General features: G+C 33.2%; 1 protein-coding gene across 4 annotated transcripts in view; it reads left to right on the top strand.

Moving 5' to 3' along the window:
- The first annotated feature begins 1,841 nt into the window (after nt 1-1,841).
- Nucleotides 1,842-16,791, top strand: part of LOC129231209 (ubiquitin carboxyl-terminal hydrolase 46-like) — a 55,827-nt gene continuing 40,877 nt past the window's right edge. For all 4 annotated transcript variants that reach the window (XM_054865460.1, XM_054865461.1, XM_054865456.1 and 1 more), the window contains exons 1-3: nt 1,842-1,964; nt 6,463-6,543; nt 9,663-9,879. In XM_054865460.1, the coding sequence (XP_054721435.1) occupies nt 1,962-1,964; nt 6,463-6,543; nt 9,663-9,879 (301 nt within the window). In that variant the 5' untranslated portion in view covers nt 1,842-1,961. The remainder of the gene's footprint in view (nt 1,965-6,462; nt 6,544-9,662; nt 9,880-16,791) is intronic.

Raw genomic sequence — 16,791 nt, forward strand, 5'->3', positions numbered from 1 at the left:
GTCGGATGTAGAACATCCATAATTTCAGGGGGTCCGGGGGTTTTCCCCAGAGAAATTTTTGGAAAAAAAAATCTGTTTTTTGAGGCCTTATATTAGGTAATTGAGACTACAAAAATATGAAAAAAAAATAGGCAAACAAAGTCTTTTAAAAGTTCTACATTCTTTTGCAAATCAAGATCAAACAAAATAAAAATTGCTTGCTCGACAAATCATGGAACTTAATGGACAGAAAGGAAAAACGAGAGAGGAGAAAAGAGAAGCCCTCCGCCATCTGCTCATATCAGCTTTTAGTGAAGTTTGCTTTTGATCACTCCCCCTACCCCCATTTTTTTTTTTCATTAAATGCCCTACAGTATGAAAATTGTACAAAACAGTTTAAAAGAAATGGTGTAGACATTCAGAAAATAAGAACGGAAGAGTAATATTCTGGCCATTTGGACAATTCATACTTTATTTTCTTGATAAGATACAAAGTTGAAGAACTTTTCAAGGAATTTTAAAAATTTAAATAATTTTCAAAGACTCTCAAACAGTTGAAATTATTTGAAGATCTTTATTTACACTTTTCAGAAGTTGATTGCACAGTCTTACAAAATGATTATAACTTTGTAAGACACACCCGTTTTAAGTTAAAAATGAAGGCAACGAAATATTTCTAGAAACAAACTTTTTTTTTTAAAATCACAAGTAGTGCAGAAAATGAAAGAGAGTAGAGTAAGTGTTATTTTTTTCTCATACTTAAGGTATTAACAGTATGCAGTAGAAGTAAGAAAAAAAAAAAAAAAAAAAAAAAAAAAAACAAGCAATAACAAAAGAACTGCCATGATACTGAATTCGGCATTAAATAAATGCAAGACAAGAAACATATCAATCACAAAAATGATCTTGAAAATTATGCTACAAAAACGCGAGAATCGTGATTTTTGCATTTTTTACTCAGGATGTATCAAGGAGCTGAATTTGGCACATCTCGGTAACTAGATACTCGCCTAATCGGAAACTAGGGGCCCAGCCTTTGGGGAGTCCCCGGCTCGAAATCAGTACAGTGTAAGTTTTATAAGAGTTTTAGGGGGAGGAGGGCAGGGTTGTGCATAGAGGGGAGAAGGGACCGGGCCCGAGCTTAAATGGGGCCCAATATTTTTAAACCTAGGGTTGAAAATATGGGTAAACAATATGGAGGGGGCCCAAAAAAGCATTTGTGACAGCCCCAAAATTTTTGTGCATGCCTCTGGAGAAGGAAGTGCACAGAAGTCAGTTTGGTAGACTTGAAGAGTCTACCGAACTGACAAAGGGCCTGCCTTGACCCTGGACTGCCCTGTATTGAATTGGGAAAGAGAGCAGGAAGTCCTACTTAAAGGTCTAAATTTCAAGTGTGCCTTGCAGCTAATTAGAACTAGAACTGCTTTTTCTGTATTTCTTCAAAATATTATAAATTTTGAATAGTAGCAAAATTAAGAATAAAAAAAATTGTTATTTTCCTTTTCTGACAATAGGAATTAAAAAAAAAGAAAAAAAAACCTTCTTCTGTTTTACGGTTCAAAACATTTCGGGTTTCGGGGGGGGGGGGGCTGTCAGCCCCCCCCCCCCTCTGGATACGGCCTTGGAAATTGTTACTGGAAAAGAAGATCACGATGTGTACTATTCTCTGAATATATTTTTGATTGAAACCATTTATAATGAAAGTGAAACTTTCATTTTTAGATAGAATCAGAAATTTTTCAATAAATTACTAAACAAGTCCCCAAGGTGTGTCAAATTGAATATTTCATGGAGGAGAACGAATGTAGAATATATATCGATTAGTGTAAAGAGAGAGTCATCGTAATCGCTATTTGACCATTCTGGCCACTCTGACGTAGAACTCAAATTGAAATGATTGTTTATTGTTTGGAATTGTTTACTGCTACGTTTCGGTTTCTGTTGCATGCCATTTAGAAATAAAATGAGTGTATTACTGTAAAATGGTAACTATAAATCGTTTTTTATCTGTCTCTAAGAAATGTTCAATGTTTATTTTGTCCCGGCTTTAAGCGATACTGTTAAAAATTTCAGACTGAAATATCATGAACATCTTTCGTTTTACGTATGTAATTTTTTTTTGAGAAGTGAATGAAAATGACCTTCGCATTTTACGCAAGTGGCTATTTGTTTTCAAACCAGATCCTGTTAAACTATTTTTCGTTATGATTGCATTGCTTCTAATTGATTGAGAGCACCTTTACTTATCGTTACTACATATCTTCCCTTTGTGTGCTTTTTTGTCTTTGTTTTTTAATTTTTGCTTGCAACTCTTGGCGGTAGTTTCTGTTTTATAACCAGTAGCATGTTTAAAGAAAATTTAGGTTGAAGGTTTTTGCATTCTATGAATGCGAGGGGCGGCTCCAGGGCCGTGCAGCACGCACAGGGCCCCGAGTCAAGTTGACTTTTCTTTCGATTTTTTTACTTTTTTATGCAACAAGCTTGATCTTGTTCAAGGTTCATTAGTTATCCCAGTTCATTGAACATGGGGCCTCATTATAAATGGAAAGTAAGGTAGAACAGGACCCGCCTAGAGCCAGCAGGCTCCCTCCACCCATGTAACTTATACCATTTTGATGTGTACCCCCTCCTTAAGGGCCGGGCCCGTAGTTTCTGGCTATAGGCTGACACAGCCTTTTGTTGGCATCACCTGATTCCTGAATATGCCAAATAGGTCATGGCCTAGGTCCCCCGCTATTTAGGGGCATCCAAATGGCTAAAATTACTTTAGTCTATGACTAAAATCACTTTAGTCTATGCTAAAACAGTTGTAAAGTTTGAATACAGGGGGAACCAAAAAAAGTATTTTGCCTATGGGCCCCAATGCCTTAATCAGGCCCTGCTATTTGGACCTGGTGGTGAACATGCACGCTAATCTCGGGAACTACTGGTTCGAATTGAAAAATTCTTTTTTTGTTCCATTTATTGAGGACGGCTATAGTCTATATAACATCACTTTGTATGACTAATAGGAATGTAGCAACAAAAAATTGAAATTAAATCAATAATGATCGTGATGCAATTTTTTTTTGCATCAATAGCTGGAACTATTGTCGTCCAAATATCTTAGTCAGTAAAGCGTTGGGTCAACAATAGGGATTTGGCTTCAAGCCCGGCTGCGGGCGGAAAGATTGTCAGTATTTATTACCCGGCTCATTTAAAAATTCATTATTTAATAAATCAAGGGTTTTCAATTACTTTTATTGAATTTGTTTTGATTTTCTTATTTGTAGGAAAACATCTATGTGGATCAGTGTGTGTAATTTTTTACTATATATCACAGCGTAATGTACTTAAAATAATTTTTTAATACATTGTTGTCTTATTAACGTGGGTGAAACCGCAGGGCGTAGCTAAAAATAAATAAATGAAAGTACAGTTGGCTCTCTGTTTAATGACTTTCAAGGGACCACGAAAAATCGTCCTTAAATAGAATGCTTTTAACACTACAGTAAGCCATTTGTTACCGTGAAAAGGAGTCGTTAAACATAGAGCCAACTGTATAAATTGTTTCTCAAAATTATTACTGACCCAGGTAGCCATGGGTATGTTTGCTAGTTTATCATACAACAATTGCCTGGAAGTACTTTGAAACATAAGTAAAAGGAATGGTTATATAAATATATTAATTGATTTATTATAATTATTTATTTTGTATTATCTTGTTAACAGAATGCTATGTTCAGATTTGTTATGTGATTGATTTTTCTTGTTGGTGTTGTAAAAACGGTCTGTTCATTAACGCTTCAGAAAAAAAAATCTATATAATTATTGCACAGTAGGCTGCAGTGGCATACTCAGGGGTGAGTTGACAGAGCTGCAGCACCTAGAATTAACTTCTAGGTACACCACTGGCACATGCAACATGCCATTTATTATTACTTTTCTTTGGCTGTAATCGTTTCCATTGATATGGTATATTGGATGTCTGCAAGAAATAAGAATATGCTTTGCTCATTTCATATCGAAATTGCAAAACTGCATCAAATAAGGAGCCTTGTGGTTTTACTAAGTAATAAAATATGCGAACTAGTTAAGGGCAATTCCATTGTGACAGGTGTAACACTCAGACACTATTTTTACTGGTTAAACCAACATTTTGAGCACGAAATCAAATAAGTACTAAAAAAGTATTTTAATCATGTTTAACTGTGCATTTGCTTGAATAATTGAGTTAAAGCAAAACTGCAGGACTTAATTTTTTTTTAAAAGAAATTTTTAAAGTCTTGTGATGGGTGTGACTTTTGCGAGACATGAGTTTTCACCTGCACTCATATTTCTAGAAATTCCTGTGAATATTTTAATGTTTCATGATAAAACGCTTTTTTTTCTAATAAAAGGTATTCAATCGAAACTTGATGCATGGTATTTATGATAAGTTAAAATTTTTTGCTAAACAGGAATTTTTTTTTGTGTTGTGACGGGTGTGACACTGTGCAAATCCGTTACTTGGAAGAGCAATTTCTAAAAGAATAGTGATCAGTACAGGTGATGTACTTGACAATCGTGAATATAAATTACATTTCATAAGAAAAAAACTAGTACTGGGTGTACATTTAGTTTAGTACTTCTTTAATGGCCACTAACGAATTTAAGGTCAAGTGTAGCTTTTTTTTGGTAATTGCAAACAATTTCTTTTTTAACTATCACCTTTTACGGGGAAAAATCAACAGGGTCCTTTTCCTTTTTTTTCTTTTTGAAGTTAATAAGTAAAACAGTAACATAATACTAATAATGTAGTGCTTTTGCCTTGAGTGGTTAGTGAAAAGAAAAATGAAAGTTATGTCAGGTGTCAGTATAATCTGACTGGGAGTAAGGTATAGCATTTCAGTTGCAGTGATGGCTATATTTTGCCATCACTGAATGACATTAGTGAAATTAAAGAAATAATCTTTAAATAAGTAAATAAATAAATAAAAAACATTGAACGTACATTATACTGGTAATGTTTTTTGCAAAATATAAATATTGTAAAACTATTCATCAATTCTTTCACAAAAAAAAAAAAAAAAGGTAAGTAATACTTCTTGAAGTGAATAAGTATTACTAATTTTGAGTTTTGCTTGAATTGAAAACATGCTTCCTTTAATGAATTAATACTTTTCCTTCTTATTATTGTTAAACTGAGTAGGGGGGAAAAACATAGAAATAAGTGATTTGGCAAAATATATATACATCAGCGATTCTGAAAACCTACTTGTATAACATTCCCAGAAAAAGTTGTAAAGGAATGAACTATGATCGCGAGAAGCGATCAGCCTAGCTGAGTGAATCTTGCTTTCGTCGTCCTGCGACTTATCCCAGTCTAGAAGGTGTTGAGTATATACGATAGGGCGGCTTATCTACCCGAAATTACGGTACATCTGTCAATGCTCATATTAAAACAGTTAGTCAATTGTATGCATGATACGAAGAAGTTATCAATTTATGTAAATATCATCCAATAAAATTTAGAAAAAAGGCCTTCGAAGTTCTTGATTAGTTTGATCATTCAATGCAAGCAAAATGTAACTAATTAAAAAAAAAATATTACTTGTTCATTTTTTACTTAAATGCTATTTATTGATTTCAATAAATATTAGCTGATTATTTAAATCAATATTTGATTATTTATTTTTAATAATGAATTGATTAACAATTTAGTTTAGAGTAAATTGATATATTTTTAAAATTTATGTTTCTGAATATTAAGTAATATTTAATTTATAATGAATGTGAGGTGTGCTTTTTTTAATTGAAGAGGCAGGCGCTGCTCTTCTCTGGTTATCCGAGTCGAATTTTACTATCAGTCCGACCCTGGGTCAACCTAACTTTTTTCTGGCATAGTGGCTAATGTGGACGTTATAGAGTGTATATTTCTACTTATGGGCGTATCCAGAGTAGGCAGCTGACCTTCTTTCCAAGGTAGAAAATATTACAAATAAAACCAGGAGCAACCCGTTTTGTAAAAGCAAAATTGCGTATTTTGCATTATTTATGATATTTAGCTTGCAAACAAACCTTGAGCTTTAGCTGTGGCAAAATTTGGGAAACAAATGTGGAAGCTCCATTAAGTGTTTCGCGTATGATACCTCAATTATTCATACAATATTAATCATATAAGATGATTATTGATAAATTTTTATAACTCGCGATCTGTATTTTACTTTATAATCCTGAATTATTTCACAGTTGAGAATTTTGTATTTTAAATATATTTTAAAGAGAGAGTTTTTGTTTTTCACTCTCGCTGATTTTGCCAGAAAGAAGTAATGAATTGCCCAAAATTTAGCAACTCGAAACTAACTCTCAAACTATCCACAGACAGGCAGTTGCTTCACACAAATGAAGAAGCAATTTTCTCCTATCATATCTTGATAGGTGATTTTCTAGTTTTAATATAATATTGATGAAAAATTTATTATATGATGTGCATTTTAAAATTGTTTAAAAAATTCGTTGCAGGGAGCAAATGCTTCGCAGTTGGAAAAAGAAATTGGACATGATCAGTTTCCATCTAATGAACATTATTTTGGATTAGTTAATGTAAGTTTAGTTTTAAATTTCTTGGGAAAGAAATATAAACAATAGTGAAGAATAATTATTATAACACGGTTGAAATTTGTAAATTTGTTGAATGTGTTTAACTTAAATTTTTTTTTTCTCCTGAAATATTTCGGACATGAATGATTTAGTTTTATTTCAAGAAAAAATCTTTAAATGTGTGTTAAGTTAGTTTTAATCCCATAGTTCTAATGCCGACATTACATATTTTACGTATGTCAGCCCATTGATCGAGCACACACAGTTATCATTTCTGATAACCTGCCTTGCTGAGGAGCAGATGAAATGAGTGTGTTCCCACTTTTGGTGCGTTTTTTTTCATTGCGGGGGAAGTGAATTGGCGAGGAACTTGTCTTGGTCTCGGGGGAAGTTTTTGAATCAGAGAGATTAACAGGGAAGTTAAAAGAGAGTAGAATTAATGAAAAAACTCTGGTAAGGTCTCGATGCCTTATCATAAAAAGAAGGTAAGATATTCCTTTTTGTATTTGTACTCCAAAATGTGCCTTACATTGTAATCAGAATATCAAAGTGATTTTAGTGGGCTAAGTGCCAGTAGGGCAATTTCATTGGGACGGGTGTAACACTCAGACACTATTTTTACTATTTAATCCAACATTTTGTACCCAAAATCAATTAACAAGTACTAAAAAAGTATTTTAATCATGTTTAACTCTGTATTTGCTTGAATGATTGAGTTGAAGCAAAACTTTTTTTTAAAAAGAAATTTTTAAAATCTTGTGACGGGTGTGACTCTTGCGAGACATGAGTTTGCACCTACACTCATATTTCAGGAAATTCGTCTGAATATTTTAATGTTTCATGATTAAAGCATTTTTGTTTCTGTTAAAAGATATTCAAATCAAACTTAATACATGATATTTATGATGAATTAATTTTTTTTTACTAAACAAGAATTTTTTGTGTTGTGAGGGGTGTGACACTGTGCAAATCCACTACTTGGATAAGCAATTTCTAAAAGAATAGTGATCAGTACAGATATCAAACTTGGCAATTGTGAATAAGAAAAAGAGTTAATACTGGGTGTACATTTAGTTTAGCACTTCTTTAACGGTAGCTTTTAAGTGTAGCTTTTTTTGGTAATTACAATTTCTTTTTTTTAAAATCCCCTTTTACTGGAAAAGATCAAGAGGGTCATCCATTAGCTTGCATATCTTTATTTATTTTTTCTTTTTAAAATTTAATATCCAAAACAATGTTATGCTAGTAATGTAGTGCTTTGTACTACATTGCCTTAGGTGGTCAATGAAAAGAAAAATGAAAAACTATATCAGGTGTTAGTATAATCTGATTGGGAGAAAGATGTACCATTTGAGTTGTAGTGATACCTATATTTTACAATGTAAACTTTGTAGTCTGTTCAGCTTAAACATTTTCAGAGCTGTTGTCTCAAAAGTTGTAATTCTCTGAACTTCATTTCTTCATTAATTCTAACTTCTAAATGACATTCACTCAGACTAGTGTTTGCTTCAATATACAGATCAATTCTTGTCATCTTCACTGCACAATTAAATGAAAAACAATTTGATTTCACTTAACTCAATTGGACAATGTTGACTGCAAATAGGCCTACTGTCGCATTCCATACAAAAATGGTGAAAATTTTTTAATCTCATGTCAGTTGAAAATCCCCTATTTTGGATAAAAGCACTAGTTTGATGTTATACATCATTTTTGATTGAGCTCTACAGCAATCAGAACATCTTTTCACTTTTCGTAGTTAAGAAAATTCTGTTTTCAGATCAGTTATGTTAGCATTTTAAAACATCCCATGCAGCATATTTGTTATGATGTGGTAACTTACTTTCATGAGAGAGCAAATTATATTATTTAACAATGCACAACTTGTAAATGTGATGATTGGTTAATGAGACTTTAAATTGTATCCCGAGAACGTGTGCCATAATTTTGGGCAAAGTTTATTTATTGTATAATTCTAGTGTCTCTGATATTACTTTTTATGTCACAAAATAATTTGACCGAAGCATTTTCACAAAACAGAGTAGTTATAGAAAAGTGCAACTGGTTATTTACTTCCTTTTTTTAAGCTGTTTTACTCCTTTGAAATGTTTCAAGAGTTAAATAAAAGTAACTCACTTAATAAAGTAATAAGATTTTCAAATATTTTTTTGACTCCAATGCTAATTTGTAAAGAAATAAAATGGTTTAATCTACTATTTCATTTAGAAAGTTTTCAAAAACTATTTTAAATGCCGTCACACCAGTCTCAATGATTTTGTCAAACCTGTCACAAAGGTTTGTCACACCCATCACTCCAAAATTTTCCCAGAGAATAAAAATTTGATCAAATTTAAATATTGTACTCCTACTCAGACCCGCAAACATTAGAACTTTGGAAAGTTTCATGTTTTTCCATGGAAGAATGCATTTGTTGTGGTAACTTAAGCATTTGTTTTGTGACGGGTATTACAGCGACACTTTATAACTTTATTTACACTAAAAATCCGTTTAACTATTTTGTTATGAAATATTAAGTGTTCCAAAGGATCGAAAAATATCACAAATAGTAATATACACATTTACAAAAAGAAAAAAAGAAAAAAAAAGCTCCTGCCTTAAATAGTAATCCTGGGCGAATGAAAATACTATGTTTTTCCCAAATACAAGTTTGTTGTATTATGTTAACTTTATGGACTCAAAAAAAATTATAAGAAGATAGCTTTTATGAAATTTTTTTCAATAATTTTATAAACCTCTTGTTATGAGCTTGAATTTGATGTATTACTTGTAGAATTGAAACAATTCTTAAATTTCAACCCTCATGTCCACTTTTTTGTGAAATTGCCAAGTATCAGAAATAGAACTGATGTTGATAAATGAAAATAAACTTAATATTGATAGCAATGTCCATATTTCATTCTGCTGACCGTGAATACGATCACAGAGTGTATTTATCGATTATGTTGTTTTGATTGATGTAACCCAACAGACATTATCTTCACAGTAATGAATTACGTTTTCAAATTCCTTATTGTATTCTTGTCCTAAAAACGTAGACTATTTTCTCATATTTTTTTAACATTAGGAATTTGAATTTATTTACTGTTTGCTTTTTCTTCAAGTTTGGGAATACCTGTTACTGCAACTCTGTTTTACAAGCTTTGTACTTTTGCAAACCATTTCGGGAGAAAGTGCTTGATTATAAAGCAAAAAATAAAAGAACCAAAGAAACATTGCTAACATGTTTAGCTGACCTGTTTTATAATATTGCTACCCAAAAGAAGAAAACTGGTACAATAGCCCCCAAGAAATTTATTGCACGTTTAAGGAAAGAAAATGGTGAGTGCAATTGCTTTTGTTTGGTTTCTATGTAATTTAAGAAAATTTTATAAATGCTTATTAAAAGTGATTGTTCAGTTAACATTGTTTTGTTCAAGAAATGTAGTGCAGTAAACTCTTGATTATCTGTGGAATCGGGTGGCACAATAGCCGTGGATAAACAAATCCGCAGATAATTTTCAAAATAAATTAAAAAAAAGGTGTATGGTGTATGCAATAGCTTAAAAAATCAGTAACACTTGCTTACGTCAAAACTACAGCTAAAATGATAACAGTCTATGTAAAAATCTATGTAGTAGCTAAAAAAGGATCTCATTACTGCAAATGAATTGTATACATACCAAAGCAAATTCTGCAAATAGATTTACTTAAACAGGTCAAGCCATTATACAAAAAAACATATACAGTAACCCTAGTTTTACGCGGGGGTTACATTCCTCAAAAATGCCGCGTAAATCAAAACAGCGTAAATTGAGACCTAATATTAATGTTAAAAAAGGGGTTAAGTTCCGTAGGAAAAAAAAACACTTCATTCTAGTGATGACTAATTTTATAAAAAGTTTAATGTCTACTTATTCGCAACTCCAGAGCTCGAATACGCTACCTTGCGGTGATTAACGTTGCTACTGAAAAAGGTAAAACATTCTATTCCACGTGTTTTCTTTGGGGTATATTACAGGCTTCAGACAGTTTGTGGTGTAATATGATTTCAGAAGAATAGAAAAGAAAGCTTCCCACAAACGCAATGAAAAATAACTCATTCACTAAGCATCAAAGCAAGTTACAGCATTTGTTTGTTTTACCTTTTTCATCTGCCATTAGACAGTGGCTGCAGCACACCCTATAGTTTATTGGAGTTGTGAATATCGATTTCTATGCACATTACGCCTAAAGAAAACATAAATTAATTTTGTGTTCTGTTTATATTCATAATTCTTAATGGCTATCATAGTCTTATAGCAGTCATTAAGGATTTTTCTCTAGTTCTTTGCACAGCATTATCGCATCCATGATCACTTGTGATATTTCCATGACCGAATCTTCCTTCATTAACACATCAGAAAGATCATTTCTATTGTCTAAGAATGGCTCAAAATTTTCAAAGTGAACATTTTTGGTTGTGGGGTGTCATCAATCTTGATATCCTCGTTGCTTTTGTCATTCTTTGTCTCAACTAAAAGCTCCTCTTCCAGTGAGTTCTGAAGTGTTTGATTTTAATAACTTTACTTATGTCGAGCTTTGAAATCGATTGCATAAAATGTCTCCTGTGGCCCAAGCTCGGTTATTAGCGCACCAAAATGCAGTTTATTACTTGTAATCTGCAATCTTTAGGGGTTTGGATTTTGAAAAAGTGGAAAATTTTATCTGTTTGCCTTGCCGCTTTCGCGTAAAACCGAAACTTATCCAAATAAAATAAAAGTCTCAAATCTTAAGCCGCGTAAAATAAACTAGGGCTCGACCGATGGCATTTTTTGGCCGATGGGCCGATGCCGATTGTTGGCCGATTGTTCAAAGATGGCCGATTGTTTTCCTCCAAATGGCCGATGCCGTTGGCCGATGGCAAAAAAAAAAAGAAAAAAAATCAACAGAAATAAATTGAGAAAATTATCAGGGATTTAAAGGATCATTGATTCATTTTTCACTTTACTTCCCTTCTACGAATAAGGAATTGTAATCACAAGAAAAAAAAAAAATCAGATTTTGCCCTAAATTTCTATTTTACGATCACCCAATTTAAACTTCACAAGTTCTTTCGGCACATCTGTACATTGCATGTGTACCTAAGAACACATAGATGACCGAAATATCCATTTTGAATGCCTCCTCAGTCAATTATCGCAAATTCTCCTAAGTTGAAAATTCATACGTACGTAGTATGATCTAAAAGTTCGAGGACAAGTTGTATAAAACCTTATTCTGAATAGTTCACATTACTGAAGCACATCTATCTACAAAACAGTCACCTTGAATGACTATGCACCTCTGCCAACGTTCGTATAGCTTTTAGAAGCACTCCTGGAAGACATTTTCCGCAACCTTCTGTAAGGCCTCTTGCGCTGCTGCTTTAACTTCATCGTGGGGAAGAAGGCGGCTTTCATGTTGAGAATGCACGGTTCGATTGGTCAATACTCTGATATGACAAACAAATAACATAACGTTTCGTCGGACTTAGCTCCATGTGATTTTTATCTGTTCCCAGCAAAAAAACATTTGCATGGACGCTGCTTTCTTCCGTCAGGAGAAGATAAAGCTGCATCATAGAAGGTAGCGAAAAATGGCTTTCAGGAGTGTTTCCAAAAGTTATATAAACACTGGCAGAAGTACATAAAGTGGATGTGCTTCGGTAATGTGAACTATTCTGAGTAAGGTTTTATACAGCTTGTCCCCAAACTTTTGGATCGTACTACGTACAATCTGTATAGGGTCTAGTTATGCTTCTCCTTTTTTGACGGCTGTATGATAAAAAAAAAGAACAACCAAAAAAAAGAAAGAAAGAAAGAAAAAAAAAAGGAAGAAAAGCAAAGAGACTTTAATAACCAATTTATTTTGTTTTTTTTTCATTGAACATATAACTAAGATTTCAGTAATATTGTAATGATGTATGGAATTAGGTACACTAAACATAGTTAAAAAAACATTAAATTCTGTTGTTTAATCACTCAAAAAAATAATGAGAATAAAACTATGAAACCATCAACAAATTACGCAATTAAAGTGAAAAGATTGCACGTAGACATTTTTTAGTCATCAAAATTAAACAAAAAAGATAAATTACAATATTAAATCATAATAGGAATATTTTTATACTTATTTAAAATTTATGAAAAGAGAAATTTGCATTTTTTATAAAAGCTATAACAGTGACATAAATTTTGCTGAAAAAAAAATTAGCCATGAAAAGAGCGAGGTTCTTAAAACGCAGCTACAATAAACAAACTCAATATTTACACCAAGTAAATAACTGAATACATATACTACTTGATCTGATGTTTGCACACATAATATTGAACAATTGGATTGTTTAATCTTTTATGAAGCTTTACAAACAAGTTCAAATTAAATTGTTCAATTAAACAATAATTTTTTGAAATTTAAAAAATTGCATAATATAAAATCCTTGAAACTTTTCTATAGAAAACGAAAATAACTTATTCATTGATTTTATATAAATACATAAAAATAGTTGCTTACAACAGAAAAAAAAAATCGATCGCTATTAATGATACAAAAAAGATAGCAAATTACGAAATGGGGGTTTACCCTCTGATTTTGCAGTAACTAACACTTCGGCACCAACCTCGGCCTAATTTTTTTAGTACAGAACCGCTAAAACCAACGTCTCAGAAGAGTTTCTGAATCTATTTCAGTACTTTCGAAGAAAAAATTCAAAAGTCCCTTCGATTTCCGAATTATGTCACCATTCAAAACGTCTTTAATCAATTTCTTACATTAATGCTCTAAATTCTTTCTAAACAATACATACAGTTTGAAAAAAATATCTCTAATTTTATGAATGGTGTTAGTTTTAAACAACTCAGAAGTACAACTAAGAGTTTAATTTCAGAAATTGAGGGAGTGTGAGGAGGGTCACGCAAATGTGTTCTCGGAAATTCAAACAATAGTCGTACAAAATAGAGTTCAATATAATCATAAACATTGAGCAGAAAAACTCTTTCAAATCTTGCACCCAAATTTGTTTTGACGTGCAGTGGCGGATTTAAAATATAGCAAATGTTGCAATTGCGCGAGAGGCCCCATAACCATAGGGGCACCGTAGGAGTTACAAAAATGCTTATGATAAATGTTTTACAACTTCTGTGATGGAGAAATAGGGCCCCCGAAAATGTATTTCGACGGGACCCAAACTTGTAGCTCCACCGAAGCGAGACAGAAAAAACTGCATTACTGTGATTCATACTACAAATATCGAAAAATTAAAAATTACCGTCGCTTCAACGGGAATCTAACAGAATGAAACAAAACCGGTTTTGCCATCTCTTATTTGTTTCCATGGTTTCCAATTTGGCAATATATCACCAAATGATCATCAGTCTGAGACGCTATATTAGTTTTGCATTGAAATAAGTAATAAATAGCCACAAAAAATGATCAAACAGGCTTTTCAGAACACCCGATCGAAAACAAAAAGGGAAGTGCACAACTGGAACGCACGCACACCCCACATACGAAAACTTATGAGAGATACATAAGTTATGATTTATGAGAGATACATACATCCAGCTGCAAGAAACAACGTAATAATTAACTTGTTTGGTACCTGAATGCAGTATTAAAAAATCTTTCAGGGGTGAATAAGATAGAAATTCATACTGAAATTTAGTAAACAATTTTATATGAAAAGAACCTTTACTTTGTATTAAAAAGTAAAACATCAAAGGTCCTTTTTTTTTTCAAAAACATCGGCCAATTCCATCGGCTTTTCGATGTTTTTAAGGCCGATGGGCCGATGTTTCCTGCAATTTAGCATCGGCTGCCGATGCCGATGGCTAAATTGTTGAACCATCGGCGCCGATGCATCGGTCGAGTCCTAAAATAAACTCGCTTAAAACGAGGGTCTACTGCAAGGGAGGGGATATTTTTCAAATAAGATTGGCCTGGTCACCTGTTCTTTGTTTAAGTAGTGTAGATCTAAAGCAGTGAGTAGTGTAGATGTTAGCAAAAATATGAAATTTTAATTCTTGAAGACAATTCCCAAAGGTTTAAGAAAGTTCTAGCTACTTAATTCATTGTTATTACAAACATTGAAGGTTATCCTGTTACCTAACCGGCAGACGAATTGTTCCCCAAAAGTAGAATCGTGCGTTTGTATACACAACGCGATGATGTGACGTCATTGTTACCGAGTTGAGTAATGTTTTGCTGAGTGCATGTGAACAACTATTTTAAAAAGTTTCACAGTGAATATAAAGGTGTTGTGTTGTTTCACAGTGATAATTTATGCATGTGATTCGATAAACGTCACATCATCACGTGGTGGGATTGGGAAATGTATTTAAGTTAGTGCACCTAATCAATCAATCTCTTCCTCTTAACTTATCAGTTTTGATGTCGCCGTAACTGCAGTTTGGTGTGTTATTGGGAGCGGTGTGCTCCAGTTTCTCATCAGTTCAACGTTGTTGAGTGGACTTAATTTTTAGAAAAATGTAGGAAACAAGTTCATTGTGCCTGGCTAAAAGAGCAGGCAGGTTCCATTGGTCACCTTGAGACATTTTGATAGTGAAGGAAATGAAAAAGTGAAAGTTTGAAGTTTCTTTCACGGAAGTTGATGTTGTTGGACGTAGGCTTCACAAGACTGTCGAAGGTTCACGCTGGATTGGATTAAAAGGTTTCCTGGAGTGTGGCCGGACTGGATATCCATGTGTAAGGATTCTTCACCGGATGTGGCTGTTTTTGGTGTCCGAGAGATCAAGTCTATGGAAGGTCCAGCATGGCGGCTGGCCACAAGTGGTACGAGCTGCAATAAACTTTCACGTAGGATCCTATGGAAGGATCAGGCCTTCATGTTTTTGATATGCCGTGTATTAAGGAGTGAATATCCTGAGTGGTATGAACTTTCATCTAAAGTTTTATCAGGACTTCTATTTTTAGGCATTGGACTCAAGGTGGACTAGCTTTTGACTAGTCCGTAAAGTTTTGGAATTGAACGATACTGTATTATGAAATGTGTCCCTATAAATGTTCTTGGGGGGGGGGGGGAGTTTATTTTCAGTCAAAATGTTTGGGTTTAAAAGTTGCTTATTTACCCTTGTTGATATTACACATTTTAAGATATATTTATCGTTATTGAATAAAATTGTTTTTGACTGTTAAATGTGTTTTTAATTCCATTTCCCCCCCCCCCCCCATGAGCAGATCACTCCACAATTTCCGTTGGGCTTGCAACAACCCGTTTTAGTTCCTTGAACTTCGGGTATTTCATCCACGGTAGCACGCAAGTCCAACAGTAGATCTAAAAAGAAGGTTTCAACTAGTAAGTGTTTGCTGACCCTGGAAGGTTTAATGTCTTTGGGAGGGGGGGGGGAGAAATGTGGATGTCTGAAAACAAATTTTCCTATTTGGTTAACTTGAAACATATGCATTTATCTTCATTCAGTTTATCATCACTGAAAAAAAAAAGTATGAATGGCCGCACATTATCCGCAATGCTGATAAGCTTCCGGCAGTTAATCAGGAGTTTGCTATATTTGAAAATGTTTCTTTTTTTCTGTGTATGCATGAAAATTATTGTTTGTTTCCTGTAAGAAAATCAGACATAGATTAAATGTAAGACTATCTGCAAACTCAAGTAATTTCTTGAAAATTTTCTGCCAAAAAAAAAAAAATGTTGTTTCCTGTGTCCTATATTGCCTAGTTTGCCTAGACTTTATTTGCCTAGACCATAATTGTCTAGTTGAATTGCATTTTTTCTGATTCAAACTTGGATAGTCTGAATTGATAGTTAGTTGGAACTAATACTTTAGTTCACTTAAATTTTCCGTTGCTCCTTTTTTCAAAATTGTGTTTTCGATTCAATTCGTTTAAAGCCGTTTTCTGTTAATTCAAAATCTGAGCAGCAGAAATGTTCTAAATTACAAGTTTTGAAAAAAATTCAAAAGAAATAGACTAGATGTAAGTTGTAGGTTGATAAATTATCTATGTTATTCCAATCTATTATCTATGTTAACAAAATTCTCTGTGACATTGGTTCAAAAAAAAAAGGCATTCTCTGTTATCACAGACTTTTTGGTCTTGTGACCTTTTGTAAAACTCCACATGAATGCTCGAATATTCCAATTCCTTCTTTTTCTGAGTTCTCAAAAGTGTTTGAAAATCCAAGAAGCTTTAATGAATCACAAATTAACCTCAGGAAAGATCTGGGTTTAAAGATTAACGAAGTAAAGTTAAAACAAA

This window comes from Uloborus diversus, chromosome 10 (genome assembly GCF_026930045.1).
Source record: "Uloborus diversus isolate 005 chromosome 10, Udiv.v.3.1, whole genome shotgun sequence".
Taxonomy (NCBI): Eukaryota; Metazoa; Arthropoda; class Arachnida; order Araneae; family Uloboridae; genus Uloborus; species Uloborus diversus.